At 35.7% G+C, this 21,110-nt stretch overlaps 1 protein-coding gene across 2 annotated transcripts in view; it reads right to left on the bottom strand.

The window, feature by feature from the left end:
• LOC128683784 (uncharacterized protein) overlaps positions 1–21,110 on the bottom strand; it is a 28,159-nt gene that overhangs the window by 4,412 nt on the left and 2,637 nt on the right. Inside the window, exons 1-4 of one of the 2 annotated variants that reach the window (XM_053769735.2) lie at positions 18,806–18,900; positions 18,504–18,554; positions 2,108–2,217; positions 1,346–1,537 (exon numbers count right to left, since the gene is read on the bottom strand). In XM_053769735.2, coding sequence (XP_053625710.1) covers positions 1,346–1,537; positions 2,108–2,217; positions 18,504–18,554; positions 18,806–18,818 — 366 coding nt within the window. In that variant the 5' untranslated portion in view covers positions 18,819–18,900. Of the gene's footprint in view, positions 1–1,345; positions 1,538–2,107; positions 2,218–18,503; positions 18,555–18,805; positions 18,901–21,110 lie in introns of those variants that run through there. The other variant, XM_053769736.1, reaches the window with a different exon arrangement.

The raw sequence follows: 21,110 nt of genomic DNA, 5'->3' as shown, positions 1-21,110 counted from the left end.
TAACTCACGCTTCACAGACTTACAGAAGCAAGAGTTGCGAAACTCGAAGGCCATAAAGTTCAGAAATCAATATCCCTACTTCCACATTAGCGTGAAGGTCGGGAAATTTGTTTCCCCACCTAACACTGGTGTGAAGGCTCAGTGTGAAGGTGGAAAAGACGTGGTTTAGCGGGGTTATTGGTAGAATTAACAGACAGTTAAGACACCCTGTTGCACCCTGTGCTACATGTGTTTGTATACCAATCTAGTTCAGTAGTTTTCATCGACCACCATTTGCTAAAACAGAAGAAACCGCAATATGCATCGTAAAAATGTTTACATGAAATAATCCGGCACATGCTTTATCAAAAAAATTATTAATCTAACAGGCCACTTCCCTTGATTGACTTTTACTCTCTTTAAAAGCAACACATTCTATGTTTTACTTCGCTTAGAAACTAGCATCCAAGCACAAGTAAATAAAATTTAACGATTTAAATTAGTTCGTTTTATTGCACGATCATCGGTTTCAAAACGGCTAATGGCTTGCGATTCAAACATTGGGCCAGTTTCGCTAATAAAATAAATCCCGCTCTGTGTGCCAGTAATATACTGAAATCACGTAGATACTAGCGGTACATACCACAACGTGAATTGTACTAGCAGTTAAACTCAGGTAGTACTAACGACCATACCTGTACCATTTGTCCTGGTAATCAAACTACTTAATACCTACTTTTCTGGAAAGGTGAAATATGAGATTCAAAATTCATTATTCAATTTAGGATGATATATATGATACTTAAACTAAGTCTACTGCCGACTTCCAAAGAGCAGGTGAAGAAGAAGCGGCGCAACAAACTTCACCGCAGCTTTCTCTCCAAGGACGTCAATTAACAAAATATGTAGGTCTTATACATATATATTAAAAAGTGCCATATGAGTTTTTGTCTACCAATTTGACACCGCTTACTTCCGATGAATAAAATATCAGGAGAAAACCTGCACACTGGTCGACTATTGTGTATGCGGGGCGATAGGTAGTCGACAAGTCATGTCATATGCCTTTATGCAACTTGAATAAAATCTGACACCAGTAAGAAAGTACATTCGCTATAATTTTTCTGTGTGCAAGCATTATATTTCCATGCAAAATATATATTTATGTAGTTCTAATTACAGTGTTTCACTATAAACTAAACGACTTACAAATATAATCAAGAAAACTACAGTCCGCGCTCTAACACTTGCTTTGTTTTAATTTTCTGTTGTGATTTGTTAAAATTTATGTTGTGTGTGTAATCAATAAATCTTATTTTATTCTAAAGTTTTTTATTACATCACCAAGATTTATCTTCAGATTTACCTTCTGTTCATCAGCAGCTTTCAATGTGTCAAACAAATTGCGCCATCGAACCGCCGTGTGGGCCTCAAGGAAAACCACCCATCTGATCTCGTGGCCCTTGTATTTGTCCACTATTGGACCCAACAGTGGGATGATGGTCCACGCTCCCGGAACGGGGAAGTCCTCGTGGGTTATGTGGACTATGGGATGCCGCTGGAAATAAGAATAATTGTAGACCGCGGCTTCGTCCGCTTTAATTTCTTGTGTCCGCCAATAATTTGTTATTGTAAATATCTCGGGTTCTAAGCAACATATTCGTTTGTTTTTCGTGCGCGCCACAACATTTTTGGTGTGGAGTTGAAGAGCGAGAGTGTGCGACAGAGAGTGTGGGTTTGCTTTTTAATTCTCACCATCGAATCGATTCGAAGCGAGACGCAGCGGGGTGAATTTCACGACTGTTTGAACGCGGCGTGTAGCTTTTCATTAGTGTCGCACATTTTTTTTAAATAATGAATATATTTTTTAAAATTTAACATTTGTAAAATAAACATTGTACTTATTTATAAAATAGGATACTTAATTAAATTTATTACTGTGTATGGTACAATTTAATAAACACTAATGATTGCCCACGGCGTCAGCTGTAAGTACAGTCGGGGACAGATAAAGCTGATCCTGCTATAGCAATAACTTAGGTAGAGGGCTATGTTTATCCGCCCCGACTGTATATAATGAGGATATTATGTATTTTACTCAACATACTGGAAACTTTTAAATACTTACATTTTCTACTTCCAATACTTGGCTCTCTATATTTTTCTTGAGTCTCGCAGCTACGCTGGCATGGTACGGCTCGGTTTGACTTATTATTACGAACACTATATTACTCGAGTCTGTAACAAAAAAAATCCATAAATGCTAACTAATATTATAAATGCGAAAGTAAGTTTGTTTGTTACCTCTTGACGCTTTATCTACTCAACCAATCTAATTGAAATTTTGCATACATATAGTTTCAAGTATGGTGATGGACGTAGGGTAGGTACCTTTCATCCCGGAAAAATAACTGTTCCCGTGGTAAATTAACGCTGGCGAAGCCGCGGGCAACAGCTAGTTTGTATATAAAATCTCAACCCTTTAGGTTTGAGTCCGGGATAAAAGGTACCCTACGTCCTTCACCGTACTTCAAACTATAGGTATGTGTACAAATTTTCCAGAAGATTGGTTCATTAGATATGGCGTGTGGAGGTAACAAACTACCACGTTGCAATGGAAGCAACTTATATACGCTAGGTATTCAAAAATAGTATCGGTATCCGTTTTAAAGGCAAAATTTTCGAGAAACGGTGGCAAGAAAAAAGCGTCCCATACTTTAACAAAGACATAGTATAATTACTAGTTGTTCGCCATGAACTTAGACCTCGTGAACACAATAAATTTTTGATGAGTTTTTACAAAATTATGTATATTTCAGAAACGACTTAACCGATTTTGATGTCCCACGAACTTAAAAATTCTATCGACAGATCCACACAGCGACGGAGTCCAGGGTCCGCTCCCCTACTAACAGTATACCCCGACTGTACCTGACGCCGGTCGTGATTGATATATATATGTCCCATATATGTGTCCGTTGTGTAAGACATGTCCCATGTTAGACCTCCACCTACAGGTTAAGGAATAACCCTGTATATTAGAATGTCCATTAAGGCGTGAATACGCGGCGTGTCGCCGTCAAAATATGACAAATAGCTCGTGACTGTGCACCGCATCAATCACGGCCGGCGTCAGGTGCAGTCGGGGTATACTGTTAGTAGGGGAGCGGACCCTGGACTCCGACGCTGTGTGGCTAAGGATTACTGTGACATCGCTCAGATGAGATAAAGATAGATCCCTCTCTCATCCTTGCGTGTTTTCGGTCCCATTCTTGGCTGTGATATCCGAAACCTGGGTTTCGAGTAAACATTTTTGAATATTCCGCTCTGATTTTAGACCGACCGCCTAACTGACGTCAACCCAGCTTGACAATGCTATCGTTGCCTATCAAAACTGCCAAGACTATGTGTATCTTACCTCGACGATATCCACGGACGGATATAGAGTGGTCCTATTTCAGGGCGAGATCACACGAGTCAGAGAGAGATAGATCAACTATTTAAATTGTATCATTTACAGAAAATCTAGCACAAAAAGCATTCCATAAAACTTTTTTTTTTTTAAATAAAAATACCTTGGTAAAAATAACCTTTTTCCGTGGCACAGTCAAAATACAACCAGGCAGTATTCAATACAATAACCAATTGTAATCTGAACACAGTATAATATTTTACGGTTGTTTGTTCAGTGAATTAACTTGTATGAAATAGCGCAACCCCGCGAAAATCCCCACATCGCACTAATTTGGAACCAAACAGGAATTCCACTTATTTATTATTCATAGGCTTAAATTTGACTATAAACATGCTGTAATTTCGCAAATTCGAATATTGTGAATATCTCTTTTCATAGTCGTTCCTCATGGCTGAGGGTCATAGTCATTACGTGTATGGAACACATACAACACTAATCTTAGAGTGCCAAGATTAGTTATATATACATATATAATTATATATATACATATATAATATATACTCCTTTAGTACTGTGTGTAAGAGTGGTATGGCAAACCACTCTTACACACATTACTAAAGGAGTTGCCTCCATTTCACACACACGTTATATCAACCAGTGTGCAGGTTTCCTTTCCTCACGATGTTTACCTTCATCGGAAGCAGGTGATGGTCTATGAAAACTACTATGCATGAGTCAGATGGGTATACAAACTCATATGGCATGTAGGATTCAGTTTTTATAAAAATTTACACTTCATATAATAGCTTCACTCTTCTAGAGAAACTCAACCGATTTTGAAAGACGAAAAAAATCACATGCATCACAAAGCTGGAAAAGCCCACTCATAAGAAGAATAGAAGTGATATTTCTAGTGAATATATATTGGTAATAATATGTTCAGTCAATATCAACGTGCATCACAAAGATAGACCACCATAAGTTTTGACGACCTCGGTGGCGAAGTGGTAAAGTGCTTGCCTCTGAACCGAGAGGTCCCGGGTTCGATCCCCGGTCGGGTCATGATGGAAAATGATCTTTTTCTGATTGGCCCGGGTCTTGGATGTTTATCTATATATGTATTTGTTATAAAATATAGTATCGTTGAGTTAGTATCCCGTAACACAAGTCTCGAACTTACTTTGGGGCTAGCTCAATCGGTGTGATTTGTCCTAATATATTTATTTATATTTATTTATTTATAAGTCAATAATGATAAGGTAATCATTGATAAGCATAGCGAAAAAGCATTTGCTTAAAATGCACGAACCAAATTGGATGGCGATATTGGTAATGATAACGCAAGGAATGATTAATTATTCCTACGATACGGGTGGACCAACCGAAAGTTATGATAAGAAATCATGAGAACTAGATCGAAAGCTTGCGCGTTGTTTTTAGGAAATAAATGGTCAATGAAATTTTAATCGATTTGTTACACATGACACACATGCTTTTTAACTTATATTTGAAAATAATAAATAAAATAAAATAAAAATAAAATCATTTATTGCAGGCATAGCCCATAAAGCGTTAGTAACAGAGGAACTTATAACTATGTTAGTAAATCTACATTAAAGTTTTTTTTTTGACGGTGTAGTGTCTTTGGCTAGATGAACGCGAGTCCAGTGTTTCATAATAGCACTGTCCACGTCCAATCTAGCCGCCACCGTCTTAATAATAAGATGAAAAAAATCCCGGAATCGAGCGGGAATTGATCCCCCGCTCAATCAATTCGCGCTCGGTTTCAGAATTGTTTTATCTTAATATTAATGTCAGAAATGTCAATGAAATGTTGGAAAAGATGATGATGTGGATTGATTCTGGGTAATCCTACTAATATTATATATGCGAAAGTTTGTAATGACGTATGTGTGTATGTAAGATGTTTGTTACTCTTTCACGCAAAAGCTACTGGACCAGTTATATATAGACTGATTATGAAATTTGGTACACGGGTAGAATATATATAATTTTAATAGCAGCAGGAATCTAGGGAAGACCAAGAAAGAGCTGAAGATTCTTTCTCATATGCAACTTCTTCGTGACTATTTAATCTACCAGTAATACATAGTCTACACGCTAGATCATAAGTAGAAATTTTCTATCAACCATCGCCACACCAAATGCAGTGACCGTATCCTATATATATATATATATGGATGAATATCCTATATATAAAGGGGTGCCATCTGGGAAACTTGCAACATGGAGATTAATGTCAAAAGTTCGGTGGTCGGAGTTGCATGAGCCATCATATTCAGGGAGACAGGAGTGATTAACTATCCAAGAATTGCTGTCAAATAACTCACAATATCAGCAAGTTAAATTTGGGATCGCCTGTTGTTACATATTACTTGGCATAATTGCACTTAATAATGAATGAAACTCAAATAGATTTGCAACTAATTTGAGGTATTTTATAATATAATAAATAATGTGAAAACTATTTCATTCGTAAAATTGCGTTAATTTTAAATCAGAGTCCTTTTAAAAATACGGGTGTCATTCTGAATTACGACAGCGACATGAATGTAGTAACAATTATCACTTTATTTTGCACCAAATATATTCTTTATGTCTGTTAAGCCATCCTAGTTTGAATCTTTGTCAAATAAAGCTGCTTTTAAAACGTAACTGCCATATTCACTCAGAGCCACATTATTCAACCAGATATCTCTAAAAGCAATGCGTCTCAGTCATAAAGTGGGAGATGCGATTTTAATGTGTCGCAGCTCAGGTGATCGTCGGATTTGCATTATTCATGCCAGGTTCGATTCCCGTGCGCGATTCGCGGATTTATTCCGCTAGGACATCGAGCAATGAGGGTGGTAGAAGTATAGCATGGGAAAGAATACAATTTTATACGAACGAAATGATTAGAGATGAAAACTACCAAAAATATTTACACCTCCAAGGGGAATTTCCTGAAAAATCTTATAAAATAGGGAATATAAAAAACATTCGTTATTTTTCACCTCTAGAAACGATATTTACAATGATGGCTAAAGTTAAAGGAAAATTGCAGGTTGCTAAAGATTGGAGGAATAATCGTGCCTGAAGAACATTCGAGATTGTACCGGGATTTGACGAACAGAGTCATTCCGCTAATAAATTTTCGAAAACAGAATTCAATCCATACCCTATTTGAGTGTTCCACACCCATATAGTAAAAAAAAACGGTATGCCTCTGCTGTTTGGCGCTCCATCTGAGGGATCTTTTGAACGATTCTTCTTCATAGTCGTATTCCTCATGGCTGAGGGTCGTGGCCGTTAAGTGGAATTAAACACATACAACAACTTTAGATACAACAACATTTCATACACAAGTTAATAATCAACCAGTGTGCAGGTTTCCTCACGATGTTTTCCTTCACGTGCAAGTGTTGGTCGATGAAAACTACTACACATGAGTCAGATTGGTATACAAACTCGTGTGACACGAGTAGGATTCGAACCTGGAACCTTTCGATCCACAGACGGGCGTCTTAACAATTACACCACCACCGCTTTGAACGATTATATGCAGTCATTTAAAATGTTCACAAAATTCGAGTTTCTCTAACCTTATTTTCGTATAGAAGTTCAGCAAAACTGCCAATGGAACACTGATAAGTTCACCTGTTGAAGTGTCTTTTTTGTGCACTCCTTATTTTATTACTTTGCTAAGTTCCAGGCTTCGCATCTTGATGGAAAATTTACGGCCCGTTAAGTGGTACATTTTTAGGTAAGTACTTTGATAATGTTTCACATATATTCGTTTTCTTTTGTTATTCTAAAAAATCCATCGTCTTATTTTCTTACTATTAATACTACTTAAACGGGGTCGAAGAGGCATGTTCACTTCAATTTCGATGTATATTCTCTACCATTTCAACTAACATTTATCTTTTTCTTTTTTAAGACATACCTAATATTACGTTCTAAATTCGATATACGTCGAGCCAAAGGGACCACGGGCAAATCGTTATTTAAAAAAATAAATACTTTCACAATCGGCTGGTTCTCCGCCGCTGGCCGCGCTGTCATTACGATCCGTCAATTTTGATTTTGGAAATGACTCCTTGATGATAATTGAAAATGGAGACTAGCACATTCTTATCTTTGTTAAAATTTGAATAATTGTAACGACAGTGCGTCCGCAGCGGTCAAGACGCTCTGAGAACCACCCAATGACTTCCTTATATATTTGAGGGCATGGTAATATTATCTGGACAAATAACGAACTAGTCTATTCGAGATTTAATCTAACTGCGATATATACAAACCTATTCATCCTAATAACCATCAAAGCATTGGCCGACCTTCTGCTTATTACTGTCGTTACAGCAACACATTAAAAATGGTAGACATTATTTTTTATTAACCGTATCCGTTATGTGAGAGAAAAACCACCTGAAAACTTATTACGTTGTTAACTAAGGCTTAACAAGAAGCTACGTGAAGCAAATAGCAGTTTAATTTTTAATTATTACTAGCCACGTTTACATAGGTATCGTATAAGTCATGTCCGATCAGAACAGTCATTGCCTTTAGGAGACTATAATAAAATCTAGCAATAACTCACTCGAAAATACGAAGATGACTCAACTAACCGACATACGAAGGGGAGATTAATTAACAACATACATCATACAAATGCTCAGCCAGATTTTTCAAAAGAGACCGATATAAATTAAGAAGAAAACGTGGATGAAAACATTGAATGTGACAAAGTTGACAGATTCACGGTTCAGACTTTATCCCGTGAAATTGAAGTGAAAGATTGGGTTTAATAGTTGATGTGGTATTTTCAGCCGTAAGTAATAGAAAGATCTTCTTTGGGGATTCTTTGTAATCCCTTATAGATTTGAGCCCGTTTAGTTTATATTTTATATATTAAAATATCTATGATATCTATTTAAAATAGAAGACACAATGTGGTCTACTGATACCATTTTGGAAGTCATAATAAGAGAAAACATATACGTTTTGCATGATGTGGTGTTTTGCAATCTTTACTCGCGTAAACTGAATCTGAAAATGCAACAAAAATATATTTAAGGATGGAGTTCCAAGTGTAATCTGAAATCAGAGCAATCCCTCATGCAATGTGACCGGGAATTATTGGGATGTGCTACTCTGGTCGTCACTCCTTCCTAATACTCGACGACCTCGGTGGCGCAGTGGTAAGGTTCTTGCCACTGAGCCGAGAGGTCCCGGGTTCGAACCCCGGTCGGGTCATGATGGAAAATGGTCTTTTTCTGATTGGCCCGGGTCTTGGATGTTTATCTATATTTGTTATATAATCGTTGAGTTAGTATCCCATAACACAAATCTCGAACTTACTTTGGGGCTAGCTCAATCTGTGTGATTTGTCCTAATATATTTATATTTATTTATTTTATATGTATGACTTCGCAACATTTTCTACGATCTTTTGAACGGCTTCCCTCGAGAGAATCAAGAGATCTTTGTGTTTCGATTTTTGAATTTTAATGGTATGTCTTTACAAGGCTTTCTTGCAACAGCCAATCATTCACCAGTTTACAAGTGCACGATTGTCTAAAATATGCTTATTATAATAATAATACTAAATTGATTAGCGGCCTATTGCAGCACAGAATACAGGATATAAAGTATAACGTAATACTTAATAGAAACCCACAATTAAAATGTGAATTGGATGAGACACTTATTAGATACCACAACGGATCAATCCAAAAACATAGAGGAATTAACAACACATTACATTCTTAACATTATACATGTAAAAAAATAATGTAATGTTAATGGCGGTAGAATACATAGTAAAGTTCAGTACATAGCACTACATGGCACAGAAACGGGAGCATCATCAATAATTCCCGTTCACATCGCCGGATTTCACTATATCCTGAGGGATTGCGCCCATCTCGGATTTCTGGAGCGTGTCACTGAATTCTGCCCATGTTGAACTATACCTAGGCTTCTATTGCCGTGTGCTGTGTCAAGGGACTTTGATCTGATACAATAAATACGTTACTATTAGACTATTTATTTATTGCACAACATAAAAGTTAATAATTGGTCGACCTAATGAATGCCATAAGGCTATCTCTGCCAGTCAAAGATTGAGACCAAACGGACAAAAATTAAAATGGCGGTGCTTTAACAACACAAAGATAATTTTAAACACAAGTAAAATACACATACATTTTATGTATATCTTAAAATTAATAGCTTTTTCGCCAACGTATCTTTCTTTTTGTGTATTAAGTAGTAGTATATTTATATGGTTTCGTGAGAGTGTCGCTGCTGTTAAATTTTGATTATACCTTCATAATACCTAACTACTTTTAACTTAACAAGTTACAACTGGTTAAAGGTATACAATAGTTATAAAAAGGATACTAATGCTAGGTTAATAGGTACTAACTTTATTTGTAGTGTTGTTTTAGGTTTCCCCTGCTCTTGAATACCGATCAATTGCGGCTGCAGAATTTCTAACTGATTATAATTCTTAGTAATAATCACAGTGTCTTTCTCAAACTTGACATTGGCAAAATCATCGTTTGGCTAAACGATGGAGCCATAAAATTAAAAAGTGAAGTAAACTTAACAAGTATCTTCTGTAGCATAATAGACGAATAAAAAAACTGATAAAATGAAATATTAGCACATATTAGTTATGAGTAGATCTGATATCGGCTTTATCAATATTTGACTTTATATCTGATATTAGTGTTAACAATATTCAATAAGAAGGAAAGAGAAATATCATTACACACATAGGTATTAATAGTACCTTTCTTCTAGAAATCTGTGTAGTTACTACCCTATCTGGTTGCCTTCATCTCTGAGTATTCCTTGTACGAAAGTACCAGATAGACCACTTTTCGCTCCCTTTGAAGAGAGCATTTTAATCTCATCTTAGTAAATCGAATAACTAAATGGCATCTCTTTCAAAACATTGCCACAAAACAAACACAAAACGTCCGTTCACAATATTGCTGGAAATATAAATACAAATTCCAAAGCTTCGAAGTAATTTTATTAGATTTATATTTAAACCGTTGTTTTATATGGAAATACTCTTATTTACCCCAAGATCAGCATTTTCCGTATTCGAAAACGTTTGTCCTTTGACAGCCTCCGAGAAAACAATGGAAATTGCTTCGTACAAATATGAATTTGTGTATTTCGATTCGGAAAACTGCTTTCCTTGGTCTCACCCGTTGCATAACGCAGCGGGACAATATTGGAAAATAGACTCTGGTTTAATGCTGAATTACGTCAAATTGCGCCTCTATTTTTTCGAAATAATTTAAAGTAGGAATAACAATTTGTTTTATCTATAAAAAATGGTTGGCCCTACTGACATTATATGGAGCAACACTGTTTATGTTTCTTTCGGCATTACTTCTCAGCAGTGGTCATTCCGAAAGCCGTTTGTATAGCTTTGGTAAATATTATTTAACTAGATGTTGCCCGGATCTTCGCTCTCGTGGGAATTTTGAGATAAAATATAGCCTATAGCAATCTTGGATAATGTACCTTTCTAATGGTAAAATAATTTTTGATATCAGTTTGGTAGTTTCGGAGATTACCCGCCTCAAACATACAAACTCTATACTCTAACTCTAGTATAGAAGTATAGATTTAGAACATAACGTGAAAAAGTCACTGTGAAGGTGTATCTAATGTTAATAAATGATTTGATTTTGATTTTTGATTCTATTCATATTTCTGGGTTCAACAAACCAGTTTTTACATTTTTGTAGTTCGTTTATTAATTGACGGGACGAATTAATTAATCGAAGAGGTATAATAAAACTTCACAGTAATATTAACAACGCGAATCACAATTCATAAAATACATAATTTCAGCTATATAACTTCAAGTAAATCAATCTTGATTGCACCAAAGCCCTGATTAAACTAGTAGTTTGTAACGAAGCTGGTATTACATTCCCAAATGTGGAATTTCATTAGAAAAGTTCTGGCATCAACTGGCTCAGATGAATGTAATGAATTTCTGGAACTGGGCTCGGTAGACGCATTTTTGGGGATTACACATAAGTAACATTTAGTCTGACCATGTCTTCTTCATAGTCGTATTCCTCATGGCTGAGGGTCGTGGTTATTACGTGGAATGAAACACACACAACAACTTTCTTGGCATTATTAATGGAGTGGTTTGCCATTGCCTTCCCCATTTCACACACAAGTTAATAAGAATCAACCTCACGATGTTTTCCTTCACCGGAAGCAAGTGGTAGACGATGAAAACTACTATACGAGTACATGAGTCACATTGGTATACAATGTCATGGTGGCACGAGTAGGATTCGAACCTGGGACCTTTCGATCCACAGGCGGGCGTCTTAACCATTACACCACCGCTGCTTCTAGTTAAATAACAAGTAATTATATTATCAACATGATTTATGTCTGTAAAGTCTACACGGCCGAAATCACAGTGCTTGGCGTGGCGTGCCATGAATAGTTTAGTTAAAATCGACTGAAACGATAACTACTTCGAAATTATAGGTTATTTTTACAAACATAAGACTTCCATATACGCCTATCGTATGCTTAAAGCTCTTTAATTTTAAAGGCATACAAAAATGATGACGAAGATAATTACTTGTTACGTTGTGTACTGTAATGAAATACAGATAAATTATATGAAACAACATTTTAATTTTCATTGTAGTCAAAAAGTTTTTGCGACAACAAAAGAAAAAGATGAAAAATTACAGGAACTGTTTTTAAAACTACTTTACAGTGGGCCTTTTGTATAGTTACACTAACAGTTAACTGTACAAAAGGCCCACTGTAAAGTAGTTTTATTATATATGCAGGGGATCTATCTGATAGTTTGAGAGCTCGATTTCTTTTTCATAATTCGTAATTGTTCGGGACATTAAGATTCAGGGTAGGCAGTAGATTAAAACTGTCGCCCTATAACCTTTGTAACAAGATCCGAAATGTTTGGGAAATAGAAAAGGCAACCATAGTCTGAGGTGACCACTTCTCATCAGGTAGGCTGTACGCCTGTTTGCTCGCTTAGTAGTATACAAAACAATTTAATCAAGGTCATGTAGTCAATACAAGTTATTAATGCTTCACTGATAAAATTATGTTAACGGGTTTTATATTTTGAAAGGATGCCATCTATTAAAACTGCTTCACGTCTCCTCCGCAGCGAACTTGAGATGCATGCAAATTGCACAAGTTGCAGCGAACTGTGCATACACTGGCTCCCAGGCGATGCATCGGTCAATTCACGACGATGCCATTGTCATAGCATATTACTACATATATTTATACGTAAATATTTGTTACGGAAGGGATATAGTACTAGAGTAGATTTTATAAATATTGTTAAAATTCACATCAACTAGCGACACTAATTGCCACCATTGTGACGCAACGACAGCCACACCGCAATGTGATTGGTTCGCTGCGTCTCAGTATTCCATTTAAGTTCACCTTTACTATTATTATAAAGAGGTAAGCGATTGGGAGTTTGTGACTTTGAGAGTTCGTGTGTTTGAGGCGAGTAATCTCTGAAACTACCGAAGCGATTACAAAAATTCTTTCACCATTAGAAAGGTACTATGTCAAAACTCCCACGGGGGCGAAGCCCCGGGCAACATCTAGTGTATATATTATTCACAATTTTGTAAAAACTCATCCAAAAATTTATTGTGTTCGCAAGATTCTAAGTTCGCGGCGAACAACTTTTATTTTTATTAGATAATTTTAGTTGGACATTACCTCGCCTCATATTGTTCACGTTTTTAACTGAAATCGTCAACTAACTAATCCTTCGTCAGTTTAAAACTAAAGTCCCTCGCGAGACAACGTCTTAAAAACAAGTTTTAAGCCTCTCAGATCGTCCCTGAATTCACTGCGTGCATACTTAGCTAAGTTGGCGGGAGTTACCACGCTTGTCTAAGTTGCGACTTGATGTGGTGTTAGAGAACTAAGTCGAGTAATGTATGCAGAAGCACTATTGTATTTTATACTATACATATATTTTTTATACCATATAACCCGCTTTGCTCGCTTAAAACCATAATAAATATATACTCTTATTTAAACTTTCTTAAGGAATCACATAATTACGTTGAGTAATTTTAAAGATCTATTTATTTAGCACATATAGGGACAGACAGACATCGGAAAGTGACTTTGTTTTATATATACTAGAAACAAGTTTTTTACAAAAATTACATTTTTGCCACAAGCTTTTATTATCATTAGATAGAACTAGTGGCATTTAACGCCCAACAAAAAACAATGTCCGTGCTGTAAACGGTTGAGGAGTTCCCCTCGTTTGCAGCCGATTCGGGCTGCACGGCATGATTATCATATTAATGCATTGTCACGGAGACTGACGCGACGTGGAAAATTTCAACTCTTAAGGTCAACTGGAAGCAGTAGAAATCAAAGTTGCAAGATTTTGATTACAGACAGACAGGATAGGTGAAACTAAAGCAAATCTTGTAAAAAGGGTAAATGCATCAAAAAATTGCTATTATGTACAGTCGACCGCAAGTAATATTATCCCGAATGTATCTTTATGGCGCAGAAATGGATGCTGAAGCAATGAATTTAGCTGAAATCCTGTTGTCCACCTACGTATTGTAAGTAATAGTCATATTTTAAGTAAAGTTTAGTTTAAACGCTGCTTTACAATTAAAAACAATGTCATTAATAATTCAGTGCAGACATTGCCTTGAATAGATTTGAACGTTAATAAATCATAGCATTTAGTGTACGCATGTCACAGCGATTAATTTATATACGTATATGTATACAAACTGTGACGTTTACGACATTACCTTTAGAATATTTATGCATTGTCTAATTAATTCATAAGAATTTCTAATATGTTCGGGGTTAAGGAAAAGTAGAGCTTGTATTAAATAAAACCGGTAAAGTGCGAGTCGAACTCGCGTGTGGAGTGTTTCCATACGATTTATAAACAAATTATTGTTATTACAAATTCTTTTAGGTTATTTTAAAATTATTCCGTAGTTTTGGTAATCGTGGGGGGACATTTTTTAGAAGTATTATGTAATTACATTGTCTTATTTTATATTACTGTGCAAGCAATCCCTGGTGGTTCCTCATCTCATCTCTTGAAAAACAGATAAGCATGAAGCCTATTTAATCATCAGCTAAATCTGATTTTTTAAAAATATTATATACTATATACTAATATTATAAACGTGATAGTAAATTTGTTTGTTTTTTTTTTTGTTACCTCTTCACGCTCTATCTACTCAACCAATCTTCTTGAAATTTTGCATACATAGGAGAAGGACATAGGGCACATTTCATCCCGGAGAAATGACTGTATTCGTGGGAAATTTACGCGAGCAAAGACGCGGGCAACAGCTAGCTAGTATACAAATTGATGAATGAAAATGTTCGTAGCCGTGTCGTAGCCAATTGCTACGCCGTAGCAGATTCAGTAACCATCCGTAGCAGTCGTAGCACGTATTGTACAAACTGAACAAAAATTATATTCCAATACAAAAAAGAAATTAATAAATTAAATATAATAATAAATTTTAAAAATCAGTTAAAATGTAATAGATTAAGTTTAACTGGAGATATTCACTACAATTATTAATCTTTATCATCACTCAATAAACACACATCACCACAAATATTTATACAAACACAATTTTTGCAAGTGATATCATAAACATTCGACATTTTTAGCAAAGCAAAGAAGATTTTTCTAACCGACTTGTTTAAGAAATCCAATTAAGTATAATATCTAAAAGAACACGACTTAAAACTCGATTTTATCGAGAGATATGATTACGCTATTCGATGTAAAGGCTCTCTTGATAAACAACCATAGATTTATATTTGACTAGATGCAGCATCTTCTATCTAAATACTAATTTTAAAACTTTCTAATAACATCGGGTCAAATGGAAAGAATAGGAGGCAGCTTTTGCCCAGCAGTGGGGTAGTACACAATGTATATTAAATCAAGTGTTATATTGATATGTATTAAAAAAAATCAATAAGAAGCTACGGAACATATCCTAGCTATCCTAATCCGAACTAATAATGCGAAAATAAGTTAGTTTGTTCGTTGGTTCGTTTGTTACCTCTTCTATCTACTCAACCGATCTTCTTGAAATTTTGCATATATAGTATGAAGTATGGAGAAGGACATACGATACCCTTCATCCCGGAAAATTATCGCGTTCGAAGCCGCGGGCGAAACTTAGTCAAAACATATACGGAAAATTGTTTATTTATTCAGTAGTTCTCGCAAAAAAACACTCTTGCTAATTTCACCTGTACTCGCAATCGGTGTCTAGCGTAACAAGTGTTATAAATCTATGTAGAAAACCATAATAAAGCGGCTTGAACGTCATCCATTTGGACTGTGGAGCATGAAGGAACGGGACGGGCGATAAATTCGGATATCAAAGCAAATTTATTGAAGGCCAAATCATCCGAGACAGGAGCAATCGGATGAGAAATCGCCATTTCAGTGATCATTTCGTTAAACGTAAATAAACATGTTAAGGGTGAAAAATCCTTCATCCGTACTAATAAATGGGAAACGCTTTATGTCTGGCCCATAAACTTTCACATAAACACCTGGTCCGATTTTGATGAAATTCCGTGCATATATAGGGTCACTGGTATCTAACGCATAACCTTCAAAAGGCGCATAAGTTACATAGAGATTAACATCCTTTGTTCTACGACTTTTGTCTAAACGTAATAAATAGAAAAAAATCCTTTTTTAAGTTTTAATGTCGTTTCTATAAAACGTTAATTCTATGTTCGATGCCGTTACATTACGCTCTTGTACTGTCTCGTGTTGCTTATGGCTATTACATAGAGTTAAGATGTGTAGAATACTAGGATCGCAAATTAGATTGTATTTTTTTTATATGAAAAAAAAAAACTGAAAAGAATAAAAGTTGCTTGTTTTATTGTTACCCAAGTAGTCTTTAGGAGGTTTTGCGTTTGATATCAGTAACCCTGTGTAGCTAAACTACACAATCATCTATAAGGGAGAGGAAACAGATTACACATGTTTGCCGCCGGAAGACAACAAGGTTCGGTAACAAATTTAACAATTAACAGGTTACAGAACAAGCACATTATATATTTAAAAACTTACTCTGTTCACCGAAGTTGACGTTACATGTGTACAATTAACAGCACAAACCTATTCATTGCAAACTAGGCCCTATTACCGCGACACAAATATCCATGCAGGGTAGCTTGACACGCGGTCGAGTGTACATTATAAATTAGGCAATTAGCTCGCATTAGTGCGGTGCGGGGATTATATGTATTTGCAAGTTAGTTACTAATAGTAAACGTAACGTAAACAATATTTACAGTATTTAATTAAAACGGAATTATATATTATTACGCTGTTTTACTCTCGACTCTTTTTAAAAACAATGGTTTTCACAATAAATAAATATATTAGGACAAATCACACAGATTGAGCTTGCCCCAAAGTAAGTTCGAGACTTGTGTTATGGGATACTGACTCAACGATACTATATTTTATAACAAATACATATATAGATAAACATCCAAGACCCGGGCCAATCAGAAAAATATCATTTTCCATCATGACCGGGAATCGAACCCGGGACCTCTCGCTTCAGTGGCAAGAACTTTACCAATGTAATACAATGTTATTGCCATAGATAAAATAAATGTTATTGCTATATCCTATGCTGCGTTATAATTTACAATAGAAGGGAATCGTTTCTGATACATAATCATTAATATATACAAGTCGATGTTCCGCATAAAACATATGCATCGTGACGTGAGTGTTATAAAAAACTAGCTTTTTCCTGCGGCTTCGTCGGCGTGAATATCCCACGGGAACAGTACCTTTTTCTGGGATGAAAAGTACATCATCACCTTTTCCGTACTCCTCAGTAGATATATGCGAAATTTTCTAAAGAGTTATTTATTTTCGATTGTGTTATTGCAACACTGGTGTCAGATTTTATTCTAAAGAGTTATTTCTTTTCGATTGTGTTATTGCAACACTGGTGTCAGATTTTATTCATGTCGTCTAAAGGCATGTGACACGACTTCTACGACTATCTACCGACAGCGTCAGGAGGTAAAAACTTAGTTTCGCATTTACAAAATTAGTTGTGGTGGGTGGGATACAACAGTAAAAGCACAATAGGCGAAGTTAACGCCACACGAATTATCTAACAGTCAAACTTTGGGTCGTCCATAGAACTATATACCAATATATATTTACTGCGCTGTAATTTCGGAAAGTGGGCATTTTCCCGTTGCCCAAAATCCAATAAGAAAACGCTATATTTCTCATACCAGTTATGACAATAACGAGAGTGTTTGCCAGAATTCAGCCAGAATATTAAAAACGTGCGCCCTATTTTCTTCTCGTAAATCTAGTACAGATGCCGCAGATATGGGAAAACAAGAAAATGATATCTTTGTTTAAGAGATTCAACTAATTTTGCGCAAAGAAAAAAATTCAAAGAAATTCAGAAAAAAAAATTAAAGGATTTGGTACCTTTCATTTTTTTCTGAATTAGTAGTAGTAGTAGATACCAAATAACCAAATTTTAAACAATGTAAAGTTGAGGTGACACCTCGTTAAACAAGTAATTCCATACAAAAACCTTCGCCTTCTTGATCTCATTTGGTTTCAATTAAAACCTACAATTAATATTAATAAATCCTACGTGTTTAATCGCTATAATCGAGTTTCTGAAAGCAAAACCAGGAGCAGCAACTAACAATATATTTTTATGTGTCCTGATTAATACATGATATCGTCATGTCATATTATATCATGGATTTATTTCCTTCGAAGGGCACAATTTTATTTTTTGTGATGTCACAGCCTAAAACCAGCGGACAACTAAGTCAATAACTAATGATAATTACTTAATTTTTCAGTTACGGTCTTTAAATAGTTAAAAAGTTAAGTAGAAAACAGATGAGCATACACCGGTCAAATCAGACACAAACTCTCTTTTTCGCTTCGCCGTAATCGGGCAAAATAAACATACGACTTAAAAAAATAATAAAACCTACTCACCGAAACTCGAAGCACCATGTAGAAAGGCGAGAGTTAGCACCAATGTTGCAACTGCAAAAAAAGACAACAAACATTATAACTTGAAATAAAACTCAATGTCGGATTAGCTTTCTTGACAGCCATATAAGTCGTATTATTTCGATGAATTAGGCAATTAAATAATTATACTCAATAAAAGTTTTTTTTTACAAGGTAACAAATTGCCGTGCCAGTGATTTTTTGACACGTTAGACAGTTAAAAATAAAACCCGACGAAAACACCGTTATTTAAATTTCGAATAAACAAAATCTCCGCGACCTACCTCTCGCGTACATTTCGCAAACTTTGCACCGACAGACGTGCGGTCACACTGCCTTTCGAAAGGGTACTGAAGGAAAGGCGGCGACTGACGAGCAAACTGAAAACCGCGTCACGGAACCGTGAAACTTCAGGGCATAGCGCGCATGTGTGAAGCAAGCATTATCTAACGCCGATTACACACTATCAGCGTATTTATATTGCGAAGATTGAATGTGTGTTTTTTTACCACAAGAGGAAATCAGCGAGCAAATGTCAACGTCAAAAGAGAAGACAGGAAATTACAAAACCTACTCAGATACATTTTGCGAAATTCCCACAAGAGATAATTGTAATCATTAACAGCAGTGTGTAATCAGTGAAGTACGTAGGTCCTATAGAAAAAAAATAATAAATTCATCTATCCTAGTAAGAAATATAAATTTAGGTATAAAATTCATACCCTAGCTCTTGACATTCTGTAGAAATAAAACAAATTGGAACAACAGATACAAAGTCCCATCGTTAAACAAAGTTCATTTTGTTGTAGTATTTCATTCACTCCACCAAAGCGTACAATCAATCACGCTGATTGAAGAATTCACAACATTCTGTATTCGAAATTTAAAAAAGCTGGAAATGTATTGATGAGAGTTCATTCATTGTTAACATCACAACGTTGAGTATTGTAGAATTCCACTAATTAGTTAATACTTGTAGAAGTAGAATTAAAAATCTCTCAATTTTTACCTCAACCCGGGTTTAAAGAAATTTAATGAAAGATACCTTTACGTAAATGATATATTTCTTCTTTGATTAATGTTAATTTACTGGAGGTCTTTACGTCTAAGGAATACATATTGAGCTTCAAGTTTGCCTGAGCTTTACCTTTAAAAAATTCTTCCAAGTTCTGTCCAAAAATTTGCATATTCGACGTGACCAAAAGTTACCGAGAGGATATTTAAAACCCCGCAAGTTGGATCCAATCGTGCCGATGGCTGCATCAAAGGCAGGGTTGCCACATATAAGGATTTTTAGGAAACAATCAGTATTGCGGCGCGGCGGGAATAATCATGAAATTAGGACTTTTACCATTTTAAAGATGTACGAGTTTTAACATTAAACAATTACCTTTGGTGATATTGAGCAAATAAAAAATATCTTATATTCATACTATCCATACCAATATTATAAATGCGAAAGTCTGTTTGATCCACTTTCATGGCTAAACCGCTGGACGGATTTTGATGAAATTTGGTATGCATATAGTTAAAGACCCCTGTTCAAACATAGGCTACTTTTTTTTCCAAAAATCAACCCCCAATTGACTATAATGGGGGGTGAAAGTTTGAATTAAAATAGTGTATATTCTGCTTTCGCAGATAAATTCACGCGGGCGAACTCGCGGGCTAATTTATCCATAAAACCAACCGTGCGATCTTATTGCGACGATGGAACAAAATCCCCAAGAGATGTCTAGTTTACAATAATAATAATATGACCTATTCAGTTGTAAATGGAGTTTAATATAAAATTCTCATGCAACAAAATCCTTCTTTTTTTCAGGTCTTTAAAATGTCTCATTTGGCAACCCTAATCAAAGGTGAGCCTTTTAAACTCGGCGCCATTTCGGCGTCTCGTAAAATATTTCATTTTTGAGATCCGTCGTTTGTTTTACTGTTCAGACGTGCGGTCCGGCGCATAAAGGGGTCTGGCATAGGTTAGAGTAGTAGTTGCGTTGGCATATTGCACATTTGTACCTAAGTGGTATTTTTTAACCCTTACTCAGAAGTTAAAGCATACGAGTGCTTTAACCCTTTTACGGACACTAAACGAGACACAAAATAATTTAATTGTTATAAGGTCTGTAGACGTTAATCGTCGTGCAACGGGTTAAGCTAAATTATAATTTGTCAGAGCATACTTTTGGTTGATATTTTGACTTTTTTAAGACAACAAGGGCCTGATCTTTACTGAGTGTTTAAGTAATGTTTAAGTTTCCCAAATTTAAACTACAATTTAAGCTATGTCATCCCAATACATGGATTTTGGAGATGATATAGCTTAAATTGATATTGATTTTGCAATATTACATAATCCCATCCCAACCCCAATTATAATATTATAAATTCGAAAGTAAATTTGTTTGTTACCTCTTCACGCATTATCTACTGGACCAATTGTTATGAAATTTGGTACACGGGTAGAAAATAACCTAGAATAACATATCCCGAAATTCCCATGGGAGCGAAGCCCCGGGGCGCAGTTAGTCCAATATACATGCGCAAATAAGTTTATTTTGTTACTAATTCCCACGGGAGCGAAGCCTC

The sequence above is a fragment of the Plodia interpunctella genome, chromosome 3 (assembly GCF_027563975.2).
Source record: "Plodia interpunctella isolate USDA-ARS_2022_Savannah chromosome 3, ilPloInte3.2, whole genome shotgun sequence".
Lineage (NCBI taxonomy): Eukaryota > Metazoa > Arthropoda > Insecta > Lepidoptera > Pyralidae > Plodia > Plodia interpunctella.
This window is presented reverse-complemented; position numbering and strand designations above follow the sequence as displayed.